Genomic DNA, 15,690 nt, shown 5'->3' with positions numbered 1-15,690 from the left:
CCTCGAAACCCATGTCCACGCCAAAGAGCGTGAGCGCTTGTGTGCCGTCATATGTGTGAGTGGGTGCAAATGCTCGCCAGCATTTGTCTGAAAATGTAACTGTGCGTGGTTGTGTCTCTACATGTCACCGTAGGGATGACACCACCTGCCCCAGCCTCAAATAAGAGGAGGTAAGATGGACCTGTGGATCATTAGAACGTCCACCCAGCTGGGGTCAGGAGGGCTACAAGGCGGACCTCCAGCCCCCTACCCCAATCCAATCTCTTCCTTAGACCACTGAGGCCAGCTTAGTGTGTTGGCGTCACATTTGTGATCAAGCGATAGGAGTGAATACTTATCAAGGATGTTAAATTCTGAAGGGACGGGTGCCCCAGTGCTAAAATCTTTAGGACGTGGACTCATCGCCCTAAGAGGAGCTGGACAAGGGGAGCCCTGAGGCTTGGGTCAGAGGGCATAACTGGGACTTCTCTGGGAATGTAGACACTAGAACGCCCTGGAAGGAGCACATGTACTCACCTGCCTCTCTCTGCTCTCCTGTGGCCCCCAGGAAGGGCCCCAGCTCCAAGTACAAGAAGATTCCTTCATGCTTCCAACGAAGATTTACAGCGTGCCTTCTAAGGGCCAGGCACATGCAAGGCACTAGGATACACCAGTGAATAGGACGCACATTTTTTGTCCTCGGGCAAGTAAGGCCAGTAAAGGACCGTTAAAAGGGAGGTGGGAGGGCGACAATAGCAGGGGCTTCTGACTTGGGTTTGGGAAGGGCTCCTGTGAGACATGATGTCCAAACTGGGGATAAGGAGGACAGTGGAGAGAATTTTCCAGGCTGAGGAAACAGCATGATCAAAGACCAAGAGGTGACAAGGTGGCACCATCCAAATACCCAAGTTCAATGAGAGGCTTGTGGGCTATAGGGAGAGCCCGGAGGGGCAAGCAGGGAACAGAGGAGGGAGGGAGTTCTTGCAAGCCATGGTTACTCTAAGAGAAACGGGGAGCCATGGAAAGACTTGGGGCAAGAGAGTGACAAGTGTCAGATTTGCCTTTTAGAACATTCCCTCTGGCCCAGATACAAAGCACAGAGTTGACAGAAGACCTGGCCATGGGCAGTGGGTCGGAAGTCAGAAATTTTGGTGGCCTGAACTCCTGGCAGGGCCTGGGGGAGGACCCCTGTGGGGAGTCTGGCCGATGAGGTGAGGCCGTTTCTGAGCTGCTCCAATCAGAACCCCACATCTGCATGCCTCCCTCCTCCCTTCTCCCTCCCACACTTTCTGCTGAGGTTGCTGGGAAAATGAGGAGGGCTCTCTGGCCACTAACTGGTCTTTTTCCTCCAGAACGGAAGAACATTTTATTTAACGAGCACTTAACAGATCACTTGGGAAGGTCAGATGCTGATTGAAGAAAAATCCCAACAGTGCGGCTCTTCTATAGTTGGTGCAGTTATGTGATAATTGGTTAACTCATCCTTGTAGACTTTATACAATGCAAAGGGGGTTTGAGAAAACTTAAACCCCTATAAAAGAAAAGGAACTTGGTGCCCCCGTGACAGCTTCTTTGTTCCGTGATGAAGATGGGCTCATTAATTCCACAGCCTTTTTACCTGCTTAAGCCCACCCTTCGGGCTCCCCCCAGAAGGTTCTCCTTCAGTTACCCACTCCTCCGTCTGTATCTTTTTATCTCTCCCTCTTTATTGGCTCCTCTTCTCGACTCTCATCTTGCTAAGCCTTCCTGGGGACCCTGCATCTCCCCGGCAGGGTCTTCTCTCTCTCTCTCAGTCTGTGCCTTTTCAAAAACCCCTTCTTCCGAGGCATGTTCTATCCTTCCTGGGTCTGCTTCCTCTGCCTCCCCAGTCACTCTCGACCCATTGCCCTCCCTCTGCCGGCCCACAGCCACAGACATTGCTCTGACAAAGGTCACCAGTGACTTCTAAATGCAGAATCAACGGGCTTTTCCAGGCGCCTACTTTCTGGACCTTTTGGTGGCATTTGACAACACCACCTACTCCTGCCTTGACTTCCCCACATTCTGACCCCTCCCTGTCCATGCTGCTTCTCAGTCTCATATGCTGGCTCCTTTACCTCTGCTCCCCCACCAGCCCACATAGGCCCAGACCTTGGCATTTTCCAGGATGCCATCTTGGGCCTCCTCTCTTCTCTTTCCAGAAGTCCTCCCTGGGGTGATCCCAGCCTCTCTTTAACTGCTAATACTGTTGTTGGCTGAAATGTCTATGTCTAGCCTAGAACGTCTCTCCTGTGCTCCAGACCCATAGAGCCAATTGCCCTATTTCTAAGCCTCTGTGCTGGGACTTCCCATGAGCACCTCAAACTCAACCTCGTTGGTTCCCCCTTAAACTTGCTGCTCTTCGGGGCGCCTGGGTGGCTCGGTCGGTTGAGCGTCCGACTTCGGCTCAGGTCACGACCTCACGGTTCGTGAGTTCGAGCCCCACGTCGGGCTCTGTGCTGATGGCTCAGAGCCTGGAGCCTGCTTCGGATTCTGTGTGTCCCTCCCTCTCTGCCCCTCCGCTGTTCACGCTCTGTCTCTCTCTGTCTCAAAATAAATAAAAACATTAAAAAAAAAAAAACAACTTGCTGCTCTTCATGTATGTCCTTTCTGGTGAAAAGCCCCATCGCCCATCCAGTCACAGGAAACCTTTGTGTCACCTAAAACACTGTGTTCTTCTTCGCCTACCCACACCCAGTTGGGCACCCAGTCCTGTCACCTCTGCTCTTCAACATCTTAGACTTATTCCTTTCTCTCTGTCCTTGAGGTCACTGACCTCATCGAGTCCACCCCACACCCCAGTGCTGCTCCACACCTCCACACTGTTGCCACAGCTGTCACCCTACACTGCAGACCTGCGTGGAGCATGACCTGTGTGCACAGGGTTGATCCCCCACCCCCCCCCCCCCACCCCCTCCCAGGCTTCGGTAGCAACAACCCCACTGAGACACAGCAGCGTTCTGGGGCCCAGTCTTCAACCTGCAGGCAGGGGGTGGCCTCTGGCTCCAGGGAATAAACTCATCCTATTCACAGAGGTCAGGGGTCAAGTTTATTCAAAGGGAAATAAGACCTAATGAGAGGCACGTGGTCCTGTCTCCGGAGTAATGCTTCAAAAGGGACACCTTTTGTGACAATTGCGAAGAGGTATCAGAGGGAACAGTGTGACAGCAAGACACTTAGGGAAGGTGGGGTGGCATCTTTTATACACCTGCTTCCCCACCAGCCAAGGCAAAGGGCTCTCCCCCAGTCATGACCCACCTCCCCACATGAGAGCCCTGTGATACCTTACTGGAGCCAACATTCTTTTATTATTATTTTTTTAATGTTTATTTATTTTTGAGAGAGAGAGAGACAGAACATGAGCGAGGGAGGGGCAGAGAGAGAGGGAGACACAGAATCCAAAGCAGGTTCCAGGCTCTGAGCTGTCAGCGCAGAGCCTCGTGCGGGACTTGAACCCACAAGCTGTGGGATTATGACCTGAGCCGAAGTCGGACCCTTAACAGACTGACTATCCAGGCATCCCTGGAGCGAACATTCTTGGCTTCTTCTTGGTAACACAGGTCAAGACAAAGAAACGTGAGCCGTCATAATGATGTGCTCTTAGCTGGGAGCTGGGACGATAACTTACCAAAGAGCCTGGACCCGAGTTCCCGGGGTTACGCGCTGCCTGTGGCCAGGGCTTAGGCCTTGGCATTAGGTTCTGTTTCCTCTTATCCCACACAGGCCCATTCCCAATGACCCCTTCTGCCTTCATGGTGGTAATCCTGTTGTCTCTGTCTTGACCACAAGTTCTCCAGTCCCTTGTCTCTATGTTACTGCTCAGTTGATGGGAGCACTGGGTGTGGATTCTACTCACAAGCACTCAGGGGTAGGTATGAAATGTCATGTTTCTTTATGCTTCTATATCAGATAACAAGCTCGGTGCCCTTGTACCTGGTTGGCAGGAAATTCACTCACGGGCATGCTCGTGGGGGTTCTCATCTTCAGGGTTAAGGAAGCCCCTGTAGTCTGAGATTTGGGTGGGGGCTGGGGGGAATGGTCAACTAGTTTTCAGGTGACAGTGGTCACTGCTATTATGTTCACTTTCTGCGGCCCTGAGGCCAGCCTTGCTGGGGCAGAGTTGGGAGGCGGGCCCTGCCCTGGGATTGATGGCACACCCACTCTCCTGTGCAAAAGCCCTATTCTCTCCTTTTTCTCTCACCGACAAGAGCCCTGACAAGAGCCCTGACAATAGCCCAGATGACCCAAGAGGTACTGGTTAAAGCTCTTGTTTTGGGGAGGGGACTGTGGAGGGGACCTGAAGGATGAAAGGGAAGTGGATTTGTCACAGTACACTCCTTTATGCTTTCTACATGTATTTACCAACTGTTGTGTGTGTGTTCATCAAAATGTTTTCAAAACATTTTTTAAGTCAAAAATTTTTTAAATACTTTCTTCCACAAAGAGCTTCTGCAGAGTATGAAAACCAGATCAGCGAAAGAAAAACCCAGTTCTGGGGCGCCTGGGTGGCTCAATCGGTTGAGTGTCCGACTTCAGCTCAGGTCATGATCTCGCAGTTTGTGGGTTTGAACCCCGCATCGGGCTCTGCACTGAGAGTTCGGAGCCTGGAGCCTGCTTCGGATTCTGTGTCTCCCTCTCTCTCTGTTCCTTCTGTGCTCAAGCTCTGTCTCTCCCTGTCTCTCAAAAAATAAAACGTTAAAAAAAAGTTACAAAAGAAAGAAGAAAAACCAGTTCCATTTTCCTTGAGGACCCAACCCCAAGGGCCTGCTTCCTTGGGGAGGGAGGTTATTTTGGGATGGAGGACCCCAACTTTCTCACCATTTTAGAGAGAGCACCTCTACTCCTACCTCTTTAAAGAACAAGGGAAAGGAAAACCCTTTGAGTTTCCATATCAAAATACAACTGGATGAGGGGCCCCTGTGTGGCTCAGTTGTGGAACGTGGGTCTCTGGATCTCAGGGTTGTGAGTTCAAGCCCCACACTGGGTGTGGAGATTACTTAAAAATAAAATCTTTAAAAACCAAAACCCAAACCAAACTACAGCTGGATGTATAAATATTTCTGGATAAGCTGACCTTTTTGTTATCAATTTACCTGGTTTAACTCTCCCAGGCTCCCAGATACCTCACCGTCTACCCGCAATTACTGCCTTGCTTAAAACATGTACCACACAAAGTGGGTGATGGGCATCGAGGAGGGCACCTGTTGGGATGAGCACTGGATGCTGTATCGAAACCAGTTTGACAATAAATTTCACATTAAAAAAAAAAAAACATGTGCCACACAAAACTTCCCTATCTTACCTCTTCTGCCCCCATTTTGTCCCCACCTCATACCAAACTCACCGACCTTTTGATCATTCCCTGCCCATGCTGAGCTGTTTCGAGTTTCTCTACCTTTGTACCTTCTGTTTCCTTTGACTGACATGTTTTTCCCCTTCTCTGCCCAGAGAACGCATTCTTCCCGCAAGGTCAGTCTCATGTCTGTTTCTGGGGAAATCTTCCTGGGCAGGTCCATGCTGGGAAGGATTCTCCTCCAGGTTCATGAGGCAAGCATCTCCCCTCCTTGGAAGTTTTGGTCTCTCCTTGTTCCTCTCAGGACCTGGCTGCCCAGGTGACGGTGGCCTCTTGCACATCACCTGGCAGAGAATGGAGGTGGCTTTGCTCTCTGCCTCTGCAACATTTTGGAGGAAGGTTTCCTGGAATTGAGGGCTATGGGTTGCCAAGGTAACTCTACAGCCAGTGTTCCAAGTCCCTTGACCTCTGACCTGGCCCGTCAGTCCTGCTCAAAGGATCTCTGTTACACTGTGCACCTGCTCCCTGCCCCCACTTCTGACTGGTTGCACACCCTGTGTACCCTACCTCCAGTGATTTAGGGTGCTTGGAGCCTCCACAATGTTGATCTGGTTCAGCCCTTCACCACCCCCAGCTCCTCCCAGGTGTTTTATGTTCTCAGCATTACTCCCATGCCTGCCCATAGGGTTCTGGTTGATAGCTGGTGGGGAGCAGGAGAGAGTGATGAGAAGCAGAGCCTGGAGGGAAGAGGGGAATCTGGCTGGAGCGGTCTGGGCAGGTGAATTTCCATTGCAGCCTTATAGCCAGGAGAAGGGTTCCATCTGGAGGGTGGAGGGAGAGCCCAAGGACAGTCCCTTTCTGTCCCCTTTACTTCCTTTTGCTTCTACCTGTGTTATCTCCAAAACCTACCCTTCCCCCCACTTGGTTCCCCAGCCTTGACCCTAAGTGTTTGATTTGGAACAAGAGACAGAGGCTTACATGGGCCACTTAAAGTCCAGGTTCCTACCTCAGCCCCACCTCCCAAGCTTGGCCTGACCTCTGGCCCCCTCCAGCTTCACCCCCACCCCCACCCACCCATCTGCCCTTGGCTGCTTATCTTCAATGTGTCCATCATGCCTCTTGCCCAACAGCTCTGCTCAGAGACCAGGAACCTCCAGAGACTCAAAGATGCATCCTGCTCCCAAGTCCTGTCTGTCTTTTATCTTTCTATTTCCCATTTTGCATTCTGATTCAGGAGCCTAAGGACAGTCCAGGAGATTTACCTATGGCTATCTTCATTATTTTGTCCCTGTGTAGTGTTCTGGTGACTGGCATGGGTAATAGCGGGAGTGAAAAGGGATTGGAGAGGGAATATGAACCCGGCCAGCCTCCCCGCTGCCCCTCTGTATCCCCCAGTGCCCAGCCCCGGACACCTCCCAGCCAGAGCCAGCTGTTTGCGGACCTGAGCCCAGAGGAGCTGACGGCTGTGATGAGCTTCCTGACCCAGCAGCTGGGGCCAGGCCTGGTGGACGCAGCCCAGGCCCGCCCCTCGGACAACTGCGTCTTCTCGGTGGAGCTGCAGCTGCCCCCCAAGGCTGCTGCCCTGGCCCACCTGGACAGGGGGAGTCCCCCGCCCGCCCGGGAGGCACTGGCCATCGTCTTCTTTGGCGGACAGCCCCGGCCCAACGTGAGTGAGCTGGTGGTGGGGCCGCTGCCGCACCCTTCCTACCTGCGGGATGTGACGGTGGAGCGTCACGGGGGCCCCCTGCCCTATCACCGACGCCCCATACTGATGCGAGAGTACCAGGACATAGACCAGCTGATCTTCGACAGAGAGCTGCCCCAGGCTGCTGGGCTCCTCCACCACTGCTGTTTCTATAAACGCCAAGGACGGAACCTGGTGGCGATGAACACGGCCCCCCGTGGTATGCAGTCAGGGGACCGGGCCACCTGGTTTGGCCTCTACTACAACATCTCAGGGGCTGGGTTTTTCCTGCACCCCGTGGGGTTGGAGCTGCTGGTAGACCACAAGGCTCTGGAGCCTGCCCACTGGACCATCCAGAAGGTGTTCTTTCAAGGCCGCTACTATGAGAGTTTGGCCCAGCTGGAAGACCAGTTTGAGGCCGGCCTGGTGAATGTGGTGCTGATCCCAGACAACGGCACAGGTGGGTCCTGGTCCTTGAAGTCCCAGGTGCCTCGGGGTCCGAGTCCTCCTCTGCAGTTCCACCCCCAGGGCCCCCGCTTCAGTGTCCAGGGGAGTCAAGTGGCCTCCTCATTGTGGACTTTCTCCTTTGGCCTTGGAGCTTTCAGTGGCCCAAGGATCTTTGACATCCGCTTCCGGGGAGAACGACTAGCTTATGAGATCAGTCTCCAGGAGGCCTTGGCCATCTATGGTGGAAATTCTCCCTCTGCTCTTCGAAGCCGGTACACAGATGGTGGATTTGGTTTGGGTCACTTCTCTTCAACCCTGACCCGGGGGGTGGACTGCCCCTACCTGGCCACCTACGTGGACTGGCACTTCCTTCTGGAGTCCCAAACCCCTAAGACAATACGTGATGCCATTTGTGTGTTTGAACAGAACCAGGGTCTCCCCTTGAGGCGCCACCACTCAGATATCTACTCCCAGTATTTTTGGGGCCTTGCAGAGACAGTGCTGGTCCTCAGATCTGTCTCAACCATGCTCAACTATGACTATGTGTGGGATATGGTCTTCCACGCCAATGGGGCCATAGAGGTCCGACTCCATGCCACCGGCTACATCAGCTCAGCATTTCTCTTTGGTGCTGCCCGAAGGTACGGGAACCAGGTTGGGGAGCACACGCTGGGCACCGTCCATACCCACAGCGCCCACTTCAAGGTGGATCTGGATGTAGCAGGTAAGATATTCTAGCAGAAACAAGGATTCCAGAAGAGGGGGCTGAGGTCTCCATGCCTAGCTTTAAAAATTGTCACTGAAACATGAAAAATATAAAAGTGTATGAAATAAACGTGAAAGTCATTAGATTCCTGAGAGATTTTCACCCTTAGCAGATCATTCTTCCATACTTAAAAAAAAAAATTGGGGCTCCTGGGTGGCTCAGTCGGTTAAGCGTCCGACTTCAGCTCAGGTCACGATCTCACGGTCCGTGAGTTCAAGCCCCGCGTCGGGCTCTGGGCTGATGGCTCAGAGCCTGGAGCCTGCTTCGGATTCTGTGTCTCCCTCTCTCTCTGCCCCTCCCCCGTTCATGCTCTGTCTCTCTCTGTCTCAAAAATAAATAAGCATTGGGGCGCCTGGGTGGCGCAGTCGGTTAAGCGTCCGACTTCAGCCAGGTCACGATCTCGCGGTCCGTGAGTTTGAGCCCCGCGTCGGGCTCTGGGCTGATGGCTCGGAGCCTGGAGCCTGCTTCGGATTCTGTGTCTCCCTCTCTCTCTGTCCCTCCCCCGTTCATGCTCTGTCTCTCTCTGTCCCAAAAATAAATAAAAAACGTTGAAAAAAAAATTTAAAATAAATAAATAAATAAATAAGCGTTAAAAAAATTAAAAAAAAAATTCTTCCATATTTTAAAATGTCACATCTGCAATATTTAATAAATTATAACATTTATGATATTGTATACTATCTACAAATAGGATATATTGATATAAATATTTAAGGTTTTTATTACCAAATTTGGGTCATAATGTACATATATTTTGCCACATCTGTTTCTTCACATAGCAGCGTATCACTCATGTAAGCAACAAATATTTACTGAATGCATATTTGTGCCAAGAACGGCATTAATGCAATTTAACAAAAGAAACAACATCCTTGCTCTTAAGAGGCTTGCATTCTAATGGGGGAGTGGAGAGCGTGTGCAGCACCTTGAAAAATATGTGTGATAGAAACATTTTTATGCTTAACTGCTCTATACATCGGTTTACACAAGTGTAAAAATGGTATAACAGTCCATTCTTAGTAAGACTGAGGATTAATGATGAGTACTTTAAAACACTGTCTCTTAAAAAAAAACTTATCCATGCATTCATTCATTTAAGTAATCCTTATACCCAACATGGGACTCGAACTCACAACCCTGAGATCGAGAGTCACATGCTCTTCTGACAGACCCAGCAAGGCGCCTCCAAAACACTTTATCTTTTGAAATAATTTTAGACTTAAGAAAAGTTGCAAACTTCGTCCGGTTCCCATATACCCTTCACCCAGCTCCTTACATGTTAACATCTTACATAACCACAGTATGGCCATCAAACCAGGAAATTAACATTATTACAATACTATTAACTAAACTACAGACCTTATTAGGGTTTCATTTGTTCTTCCACTAATTTTCTTTTTCTGTTCCAGGATCTAATGCAGGATCCTGCACTGCATTTACATGACTTATCTCCTTAGTTTCCTCCAACCTGTGACAGTCTCTTAGGCTTTTCTTGTCTTTCATGACCTTCACACTAGGGAAGATATTGGTCATTATTTTGCACGATATCTGTCAAAGTGGGGTTCTCTGTTATTTTCTCATGGTTAGATTGAGACTGTACTTTTTTTTTTTTTGCAAGAAAACAAGAGAAATTACATTATGCCCTTCTCAGTCCATCATATCAAGAGATATAGTGATGTTGACCTCAAGCACTTAGTCAAGATGGTGTCTGCTAGCTTTCTCCATTGTAAAAGTTAATATTTTTCCATTTCCTGTTAATAAATATCTTGGGGCAATTACTTTGATGCCATGTGAATATCCTATTTTTTTTTCTTCTCAAATTCTTGCCCACTAATTTTTAGCATCTATTGGTGGACTTTTTTTTATGCCACAATTATTACTGCAGTGTTACCCTACTGGTCATTTCAAATTTTTTTCCTTATTCTTTATTCATTTATTAATTAGAATTCTTCATAAGGTAGGGCTATCCTCCTTTTACATGTATTTATACGTGTAATTATTCACAACTGCATGGATTCATGGATATTTATTTTAGTCTAAGGGTTATAACCCAGTACTATCGTTTATTTTGTTCCTTGAACTGTTCCAGTTTTAGCCATTGGGAGATGCTTCAGGTTGGTTCCTGTGTTCTTTTGATGTGCCTCCAACCTTTTTTGAGTACTTCTTTACTTTCTGGCACAAGATGTTCGAATTTTTTTTAATGCTTATTTTTTTTTATTTTGAGAGAGAGAGACAAAAAGTGAGCAGAAGAGGGACAGAGAGAGAAGGAGAGAATCCCAAGCAGGCTCCGCACTGTGTGGAGCCTGACGCGGGGCTCGAACTCATGAACCGTGAGATCGTGACCTGAGCCGAAAATCAAGAGTCAGATGCTTAACTGACTAAGCCACGCAGGTGCCCCACAAGATGTTTGAATTTGATCTTGTATTTTCCCTGATCCAGCCCTGGAATCAACCACTTCTCCAAGGTGTTCTGGTTCCTTCTAATTGGAAGATACTATTTAGAAACCAAGACCTGGGTACCCAGAGTGCTCATTGTCACTGGGATGTCATTGCTTTTAGGATCGCTCGTTGGACTTAGAAAATATAGGTATGTATTCTGCCCGACACACACACCTCTCTTTAGCTCTGTTCCTAAGCAATATCTCTTCAAGCCCTTGGAGCGGTGCCTGACGCATAGTGAGGAGTATTAGCTATTGTTGCTGCTGTTGTCCTCCACATGAGCCCGTGTGGATGTACCAGAAAGAACTCTTGGCCTTTTTATTTATTTTTATTTTTTTAAATGTTTATTTATTATTGAGAGACAGAGAGAGACAGAGCATGAGCATGGGAGGGGCAGAGAGAGGGGGAGACATGGAATCTGAAGCAGACTCCAGGCTCTGTGCACAGAGCCTGATACGGGGCTCGAACTCACAAATCATGAGATCATGACCTGAGCTGAAGTCGGATGCTTAACCAACTGAGCCACCCAGGTGCCCCTCTTGGCCTTTAATTATCACCTATGGGTAGAAACCCTGGGGTGTGGACTAGGGGCAGTGAATCCACAAAAGGAAACCGAGAGTGTGCTTCATCAGTCTCTGCTGTCCTCTGGTACTTGGAAGGTATGGAGGGAGTTTCGGCATGTTTTGGTTTACTGCTCTTTGGTCCCAGATCACTTAAGTTGATTCCTAATATGGGACCTAGTTAGATTCTAATAAAATCATTCAAAATTCCCAGAGTTCAGGGAACAGACTGTGCACTTGGCCCTGCTCTTAATTCCTTGCCAAGCCTCAAATGATAAGAAATACCCCCAAGCTCCAGCAGCATTGGGCCCGGGGTCTGATTTTCCTTCCCTCTGGCCAGCATTTCTGCCACCCATGTGTGGTGGGACCATTCTATGTTGCTTTCCTCTGTGTGCTGCTGTGTGGACGATACAGAGCCAGAGTAAGACAGGGGTCCCCAGCACTACCATGATACCACATGCGCTTGATGACAAACTAGAGCACATTCTTTAAATCTCTAAGCCTCAGTTGTCCCATCTATACAATGGGGACAATTGTCGTTCCTCCTTCATAAGGTTGTAGTTCAAGTAAAGCACCAGTGCCCTGCCTGTGCAGAGCTCCTCGAGGAGGAGGTACAACTATTTTTATGTTAATGGCAAGGTAGTTCCGGTGATGCTATAGGGCTTTAGACATGAGGCGTAGACCCTTTCCTTGGGTCAGGAAGAATCTGACTCCTGCACATTGCCAGCCAGGCTGCTCCAACCTCAGGGAAACCATCCTCCCTGGCAGGTCCCCAGCAGGAGAAGGTCAGTGGAGATCCAGTCACAAGGCATCTGGGATTATTACCAGAGACGACATCAGTCAGGACCTTCTCCAAATCTCTGGATAGGAGATATCTTGGGGAGAGGGAAGGGGAGCAGGAGGCACACCCAGTTCTGGGTTTCTCTTTGGCCCCACTCCGAAGCAGTGAGTGGAGGGGAGGGGACAGAGTCCAGAGGGGACAGGTCAGCTGCGTGACCAGCCCTCCTTCCCGCCCACCTCCACCCCACCCCGGCAGGACTGGAGAACTGGGTCTGGGCTGAGGACACGTCCTATGTCCCCACGGCGGTACCCTGGAGCCCCGAGCACCAGATGCAGAGGCTGCAGGTGACCCGGAAGCTGCTGGAGACTGAGGAGCAGGCCGCCTTCCCCCTGGGAGGCACCCTACCCCGCTACGTGTACCTGGCCAGCAACCACAGCAACAAGTGGGGTCACCCGCGGGGCTACCGCATCCAGATGCTCAGCTTTGCTGGGGAGCCACTGCCCCAGAACAGCTCCATGGAGAGAGCCTTCAGCTGGGGAAGGTGAGTGGCAGGGTGTTAGCGGCTGGAGGAGGTGGACTATAAGAAGGGCCCCAAGTTGCTCAGAAGCCACTTGCTCCCACCTCCCACAGGTGTGCATGCACATACACAATCATGCACACACACACACATTCCCGCAGACACAATCTTAGTGGTATTCAAGTGCCGGACGGAGGGATCAATGGAGAGTTATGTGCCAACTCGAGTATAATAAAATCTTGAAGGTGGGTTCTAGGTCATGGGTATATGGGTGTTCACTACGCCATTCTTTCAACTTTTCTTATGTTAAAAATGTTCACAATAAAAATTGGAGGAAAAAACAGTACGAGAAGAGCACAGATCTGAGGGAATATGCCCTAAAACCCAGACAGGTGACACGCTGAAACTGACATAAGATCGGAATCAGGCCATGTCTGCACACATGCATCCAGGGCGCAGGCTCAGATCTGGACGGACGCACGAGGATGACATTCCTATCTGAGATCTGAACAACGGGTCAGTTGATGTTTGAAATATGAGACACTGGACACACTCAGGAAGTCTCGGGACAGAAAGAAAGAGAACAAGTGGAGACAGAATAATAAAGAGGCTCGACGTTGTGAGACCTTTGTGCTCACTTCCTCTTTGTGCTCCCTCTCCAGTGTCGTTTCGGGCAGTAGGATAGGCTGATGACCTTGTGCGTCTAATCCAAATCTCCTGTAGGTACCAGCTGGCCGTGACCCGGCGGAAGGAAGAGGAGCCCAGCAGCACCAGCATCTACAATCTGAATGACCCTTGGACTCCCACTGTGGACTTCATTGACTTCATCAACAACGAGACCATTGCAGGGCAGGTCAGCTGAGAGGATGGAGGGGGAGGCTCGATGGGGAGGTGAGGGAAGCAGGGATGAGCTACTTCATCCTCTCCCAAGCCAGATTCCTTGGGGGTCTTTAGAACCCACTAAAGAAAAAAGCTTTGTGATTTCACGTTTTTCCTGGGCTAGTGAGCTGAATCCGTACACACAGGGCTACTGGAGGAGGCAGGCATGTCCTTCGCAAAGCCAGGGCTCAGGATCATCTTTCTTCTCCCCTGCCAGGACTTGGTGGCCTGGGTGACAGCTGGCTTCCTGCACATCCCACATGCAGAAGACATTCCCAACACGGTGACTGTGGGGAACGGTGTGGGCTTCTTCCTCCGGCCCTACAACTTCTTTGACCAGGACCCTTCCTTCGATTCTCCTGATTCCGTCTATTTCCGGGGGGACCAGGATGCTGGGGCCTGCGAGGTCAATCCCATGGCCTGCCTCCCTCAAGCTGCTGCCTGTGCCCCAGACCTCCCTGCCTTCTCCCACGGGGGCTTCTCTCACAGCTAGGGGGGTCCCTGGGATGGGGAATGTGGCCAGGGGCTCCAGGGCCAGGGTGTGTGGGGAGGGGAACAGTGGGTACTGGGCCAGGCAGCCTGGTACCCTCTTTTCTCCCAAGGCCCCTCTGTATGGCCCTCCCTGACACCCCCTCCCTGCTGGGAGCATCCTGAGCCTGTGATGCCCGACCCTGGGGGAGGGGCAGAGACACAATTCAGCTTTGTTGGCCCCAGACCTGCTGGGTTCCTGTCCCAGAGAGAGTGGCCAGCCGAAGCCTGGACTGATGGCCAAGCTTTTCCCAGAAGATTTGTGTTTCTTCCAACAATTTTTTAATCTTTGTTTTGTTTTGTTTTTTAAGTAGGCTCCACGCCCAATGTGGGGCTCGAACTCACAACCCTAAGATCAAGTCGCATGCTCTACCAACTGAGCCAGCCAAGTGCCCTTCATCTTATTTTTTGTAACAAGATTTTTTTTTTTAACGATTCACATGTCATTAAATCCACCCTGTCAATATGTAAGATTGAGTGGGTTTTGGTATATTTACAAAGTGTGCAACCGTCACCCCTATCCAATTCCAGAGCATTTTCATCATCCGAAAAAGAAACCTCAGGCCCGTTAGCAGTCGCTCCCTGTTTCCCTCCAACCCCTTCCCGGCTCTAGGCAACCACTAGTGTTTCTGTCACTATAGATTTGTTTATAACCTGGACATTTCATATACAAACAGGTTCACACCGTATGTGGTCTTTTGTGCTTCTTTCACGCGGCATCTTGCTTCTGAGTTACGTCCATTTTGTAGCTTGTGTCATGGCTGAATGCGATTCCACTACACGGACAGACCACATTTTGTTCATCCACTCTTCCACTGATGGACATTTGGGTTGTTTCCACTTTATGGGTAAAGCTGCAGTGGGGGCGCCTTGGTGGCTCAGTCGGTTAACCCTCCGACTTCGGCTCAGATCATGATCTCGCGGTCTGTGAGTTCGAGCCCCGCGTCGGGCTCTGTGCGCACAGCTCAGAGCCTGGAGCCTGCTTCGGATTCTGTGTCTCCCTCTCTCTCTCTATCCCTCCCCTGTTCGCGTTCTGTCCCTCTCTCTCTCTCTCTCTCTCTCAAAAATAAACAAACATTAAAATAAACAAACAAACAAGTAAATAAAAGTTTATTTTAAGAAGCTGCTGTGAACATTCACGTACAAGCTCTTGTGAGGACATGTGTTTTCATTTCTCTTCAGTACATACATACCTGGGCGTGGAATTGCTGGGTCATATAGCAACCCTGTCCCTAACCTTTTGAGGAACCACAAGCTGGTTTCCAAAGTGGCTGTATCATTGCTTTTCCTTTCCTTTTCTTCTTCTTCTTCTTCTTCTTTTTTTTCTATTGTGCTAAAACATACATTGCCTAAAGTTTACAAATTGCCCAAATTTAAACATACAGTTCTTGGGGCGCCTGGGTGGCTCAGTCGGCTAAGCGTCCGACTTCAGCTCAGGTCATGATCTCGCGGTCTATGAGTTCGAGCCCCGCGTCAGGCTCTGTGCTGGCAGCTCAGAGCCTGGAGCCTGTTTCAGATTCTGTGTCTCCCTCTCTCTCTGACCCTCCCCCGTTCATGCTCTGTCTCTCTCTGTCTCAAAAATAAATAAACGTTAAAAAAATTTTTAAAAAAAATAAACACACAGTTCGGTGTCACTAAGTACATTCAGAAGCTTGCTGGGGCCTCCCCAGCTCCTCCTCTGCCCTTGGGCCTTGAATTTGAAGATGAGGCCTCTATGGACCACCTGTTCTTTCAAGTACCAGGGCAGGGTCCCCACTAGGCCTGTGTCCTAGAAGCCAGGAAGGCGCTTTTCCGTCGTCA

General features: G+C 50.1%; 1 protein-coding gene across 1 annotated transcript; it reads left to right on the top strand.

The window, feature by feature from the left end:
- The first annotated feature begins 6,554 nt into the window (after window positions 1–6,554).
- LOC125158574 (membrane primary amine oxidase-like) lies at window positions 6,555–13,855 on the top strand. Its single transcript, XM_047845832.1, has 4 exons — window positions 6,555–8,145; window positions 12,222–12,507; window positions 13,207–13,336; window positions 13,580–13,855. The coding sequence occupies exons 1-4, from the start codon at window positions 6,555–6,557 to the stop codon at window positions 13,853–13,855; spliced, it is 2,283 nt and encodes a 760-aa protein (XP_047701788.1).
- Window positions 13,856–15,690: the final 1,835 nt, after the last annotated feature.

The sequence above is a fragment of the Prionailurus viverrinus genome, unplaced genomic scaffold (genome assembly GCF_022837055.1).
Source record: "Prionailurus viverrinus isolate Anna unplaced genomic scaffold, UM_Priviv_1.0 scaffold_35, whole genome shotgun sequence".
In the NCBI taxonomy this organism is placed as follows: domain Eukaryota; kingdom Metazoa; phylum Chordata; class Mammalia; order Carnivora; family Felidae; genus Prionailurus; species Prionailurus viverrinus.
This window is presented reverse-complemented; position numbering and strand designations above follow the sequence as displayed.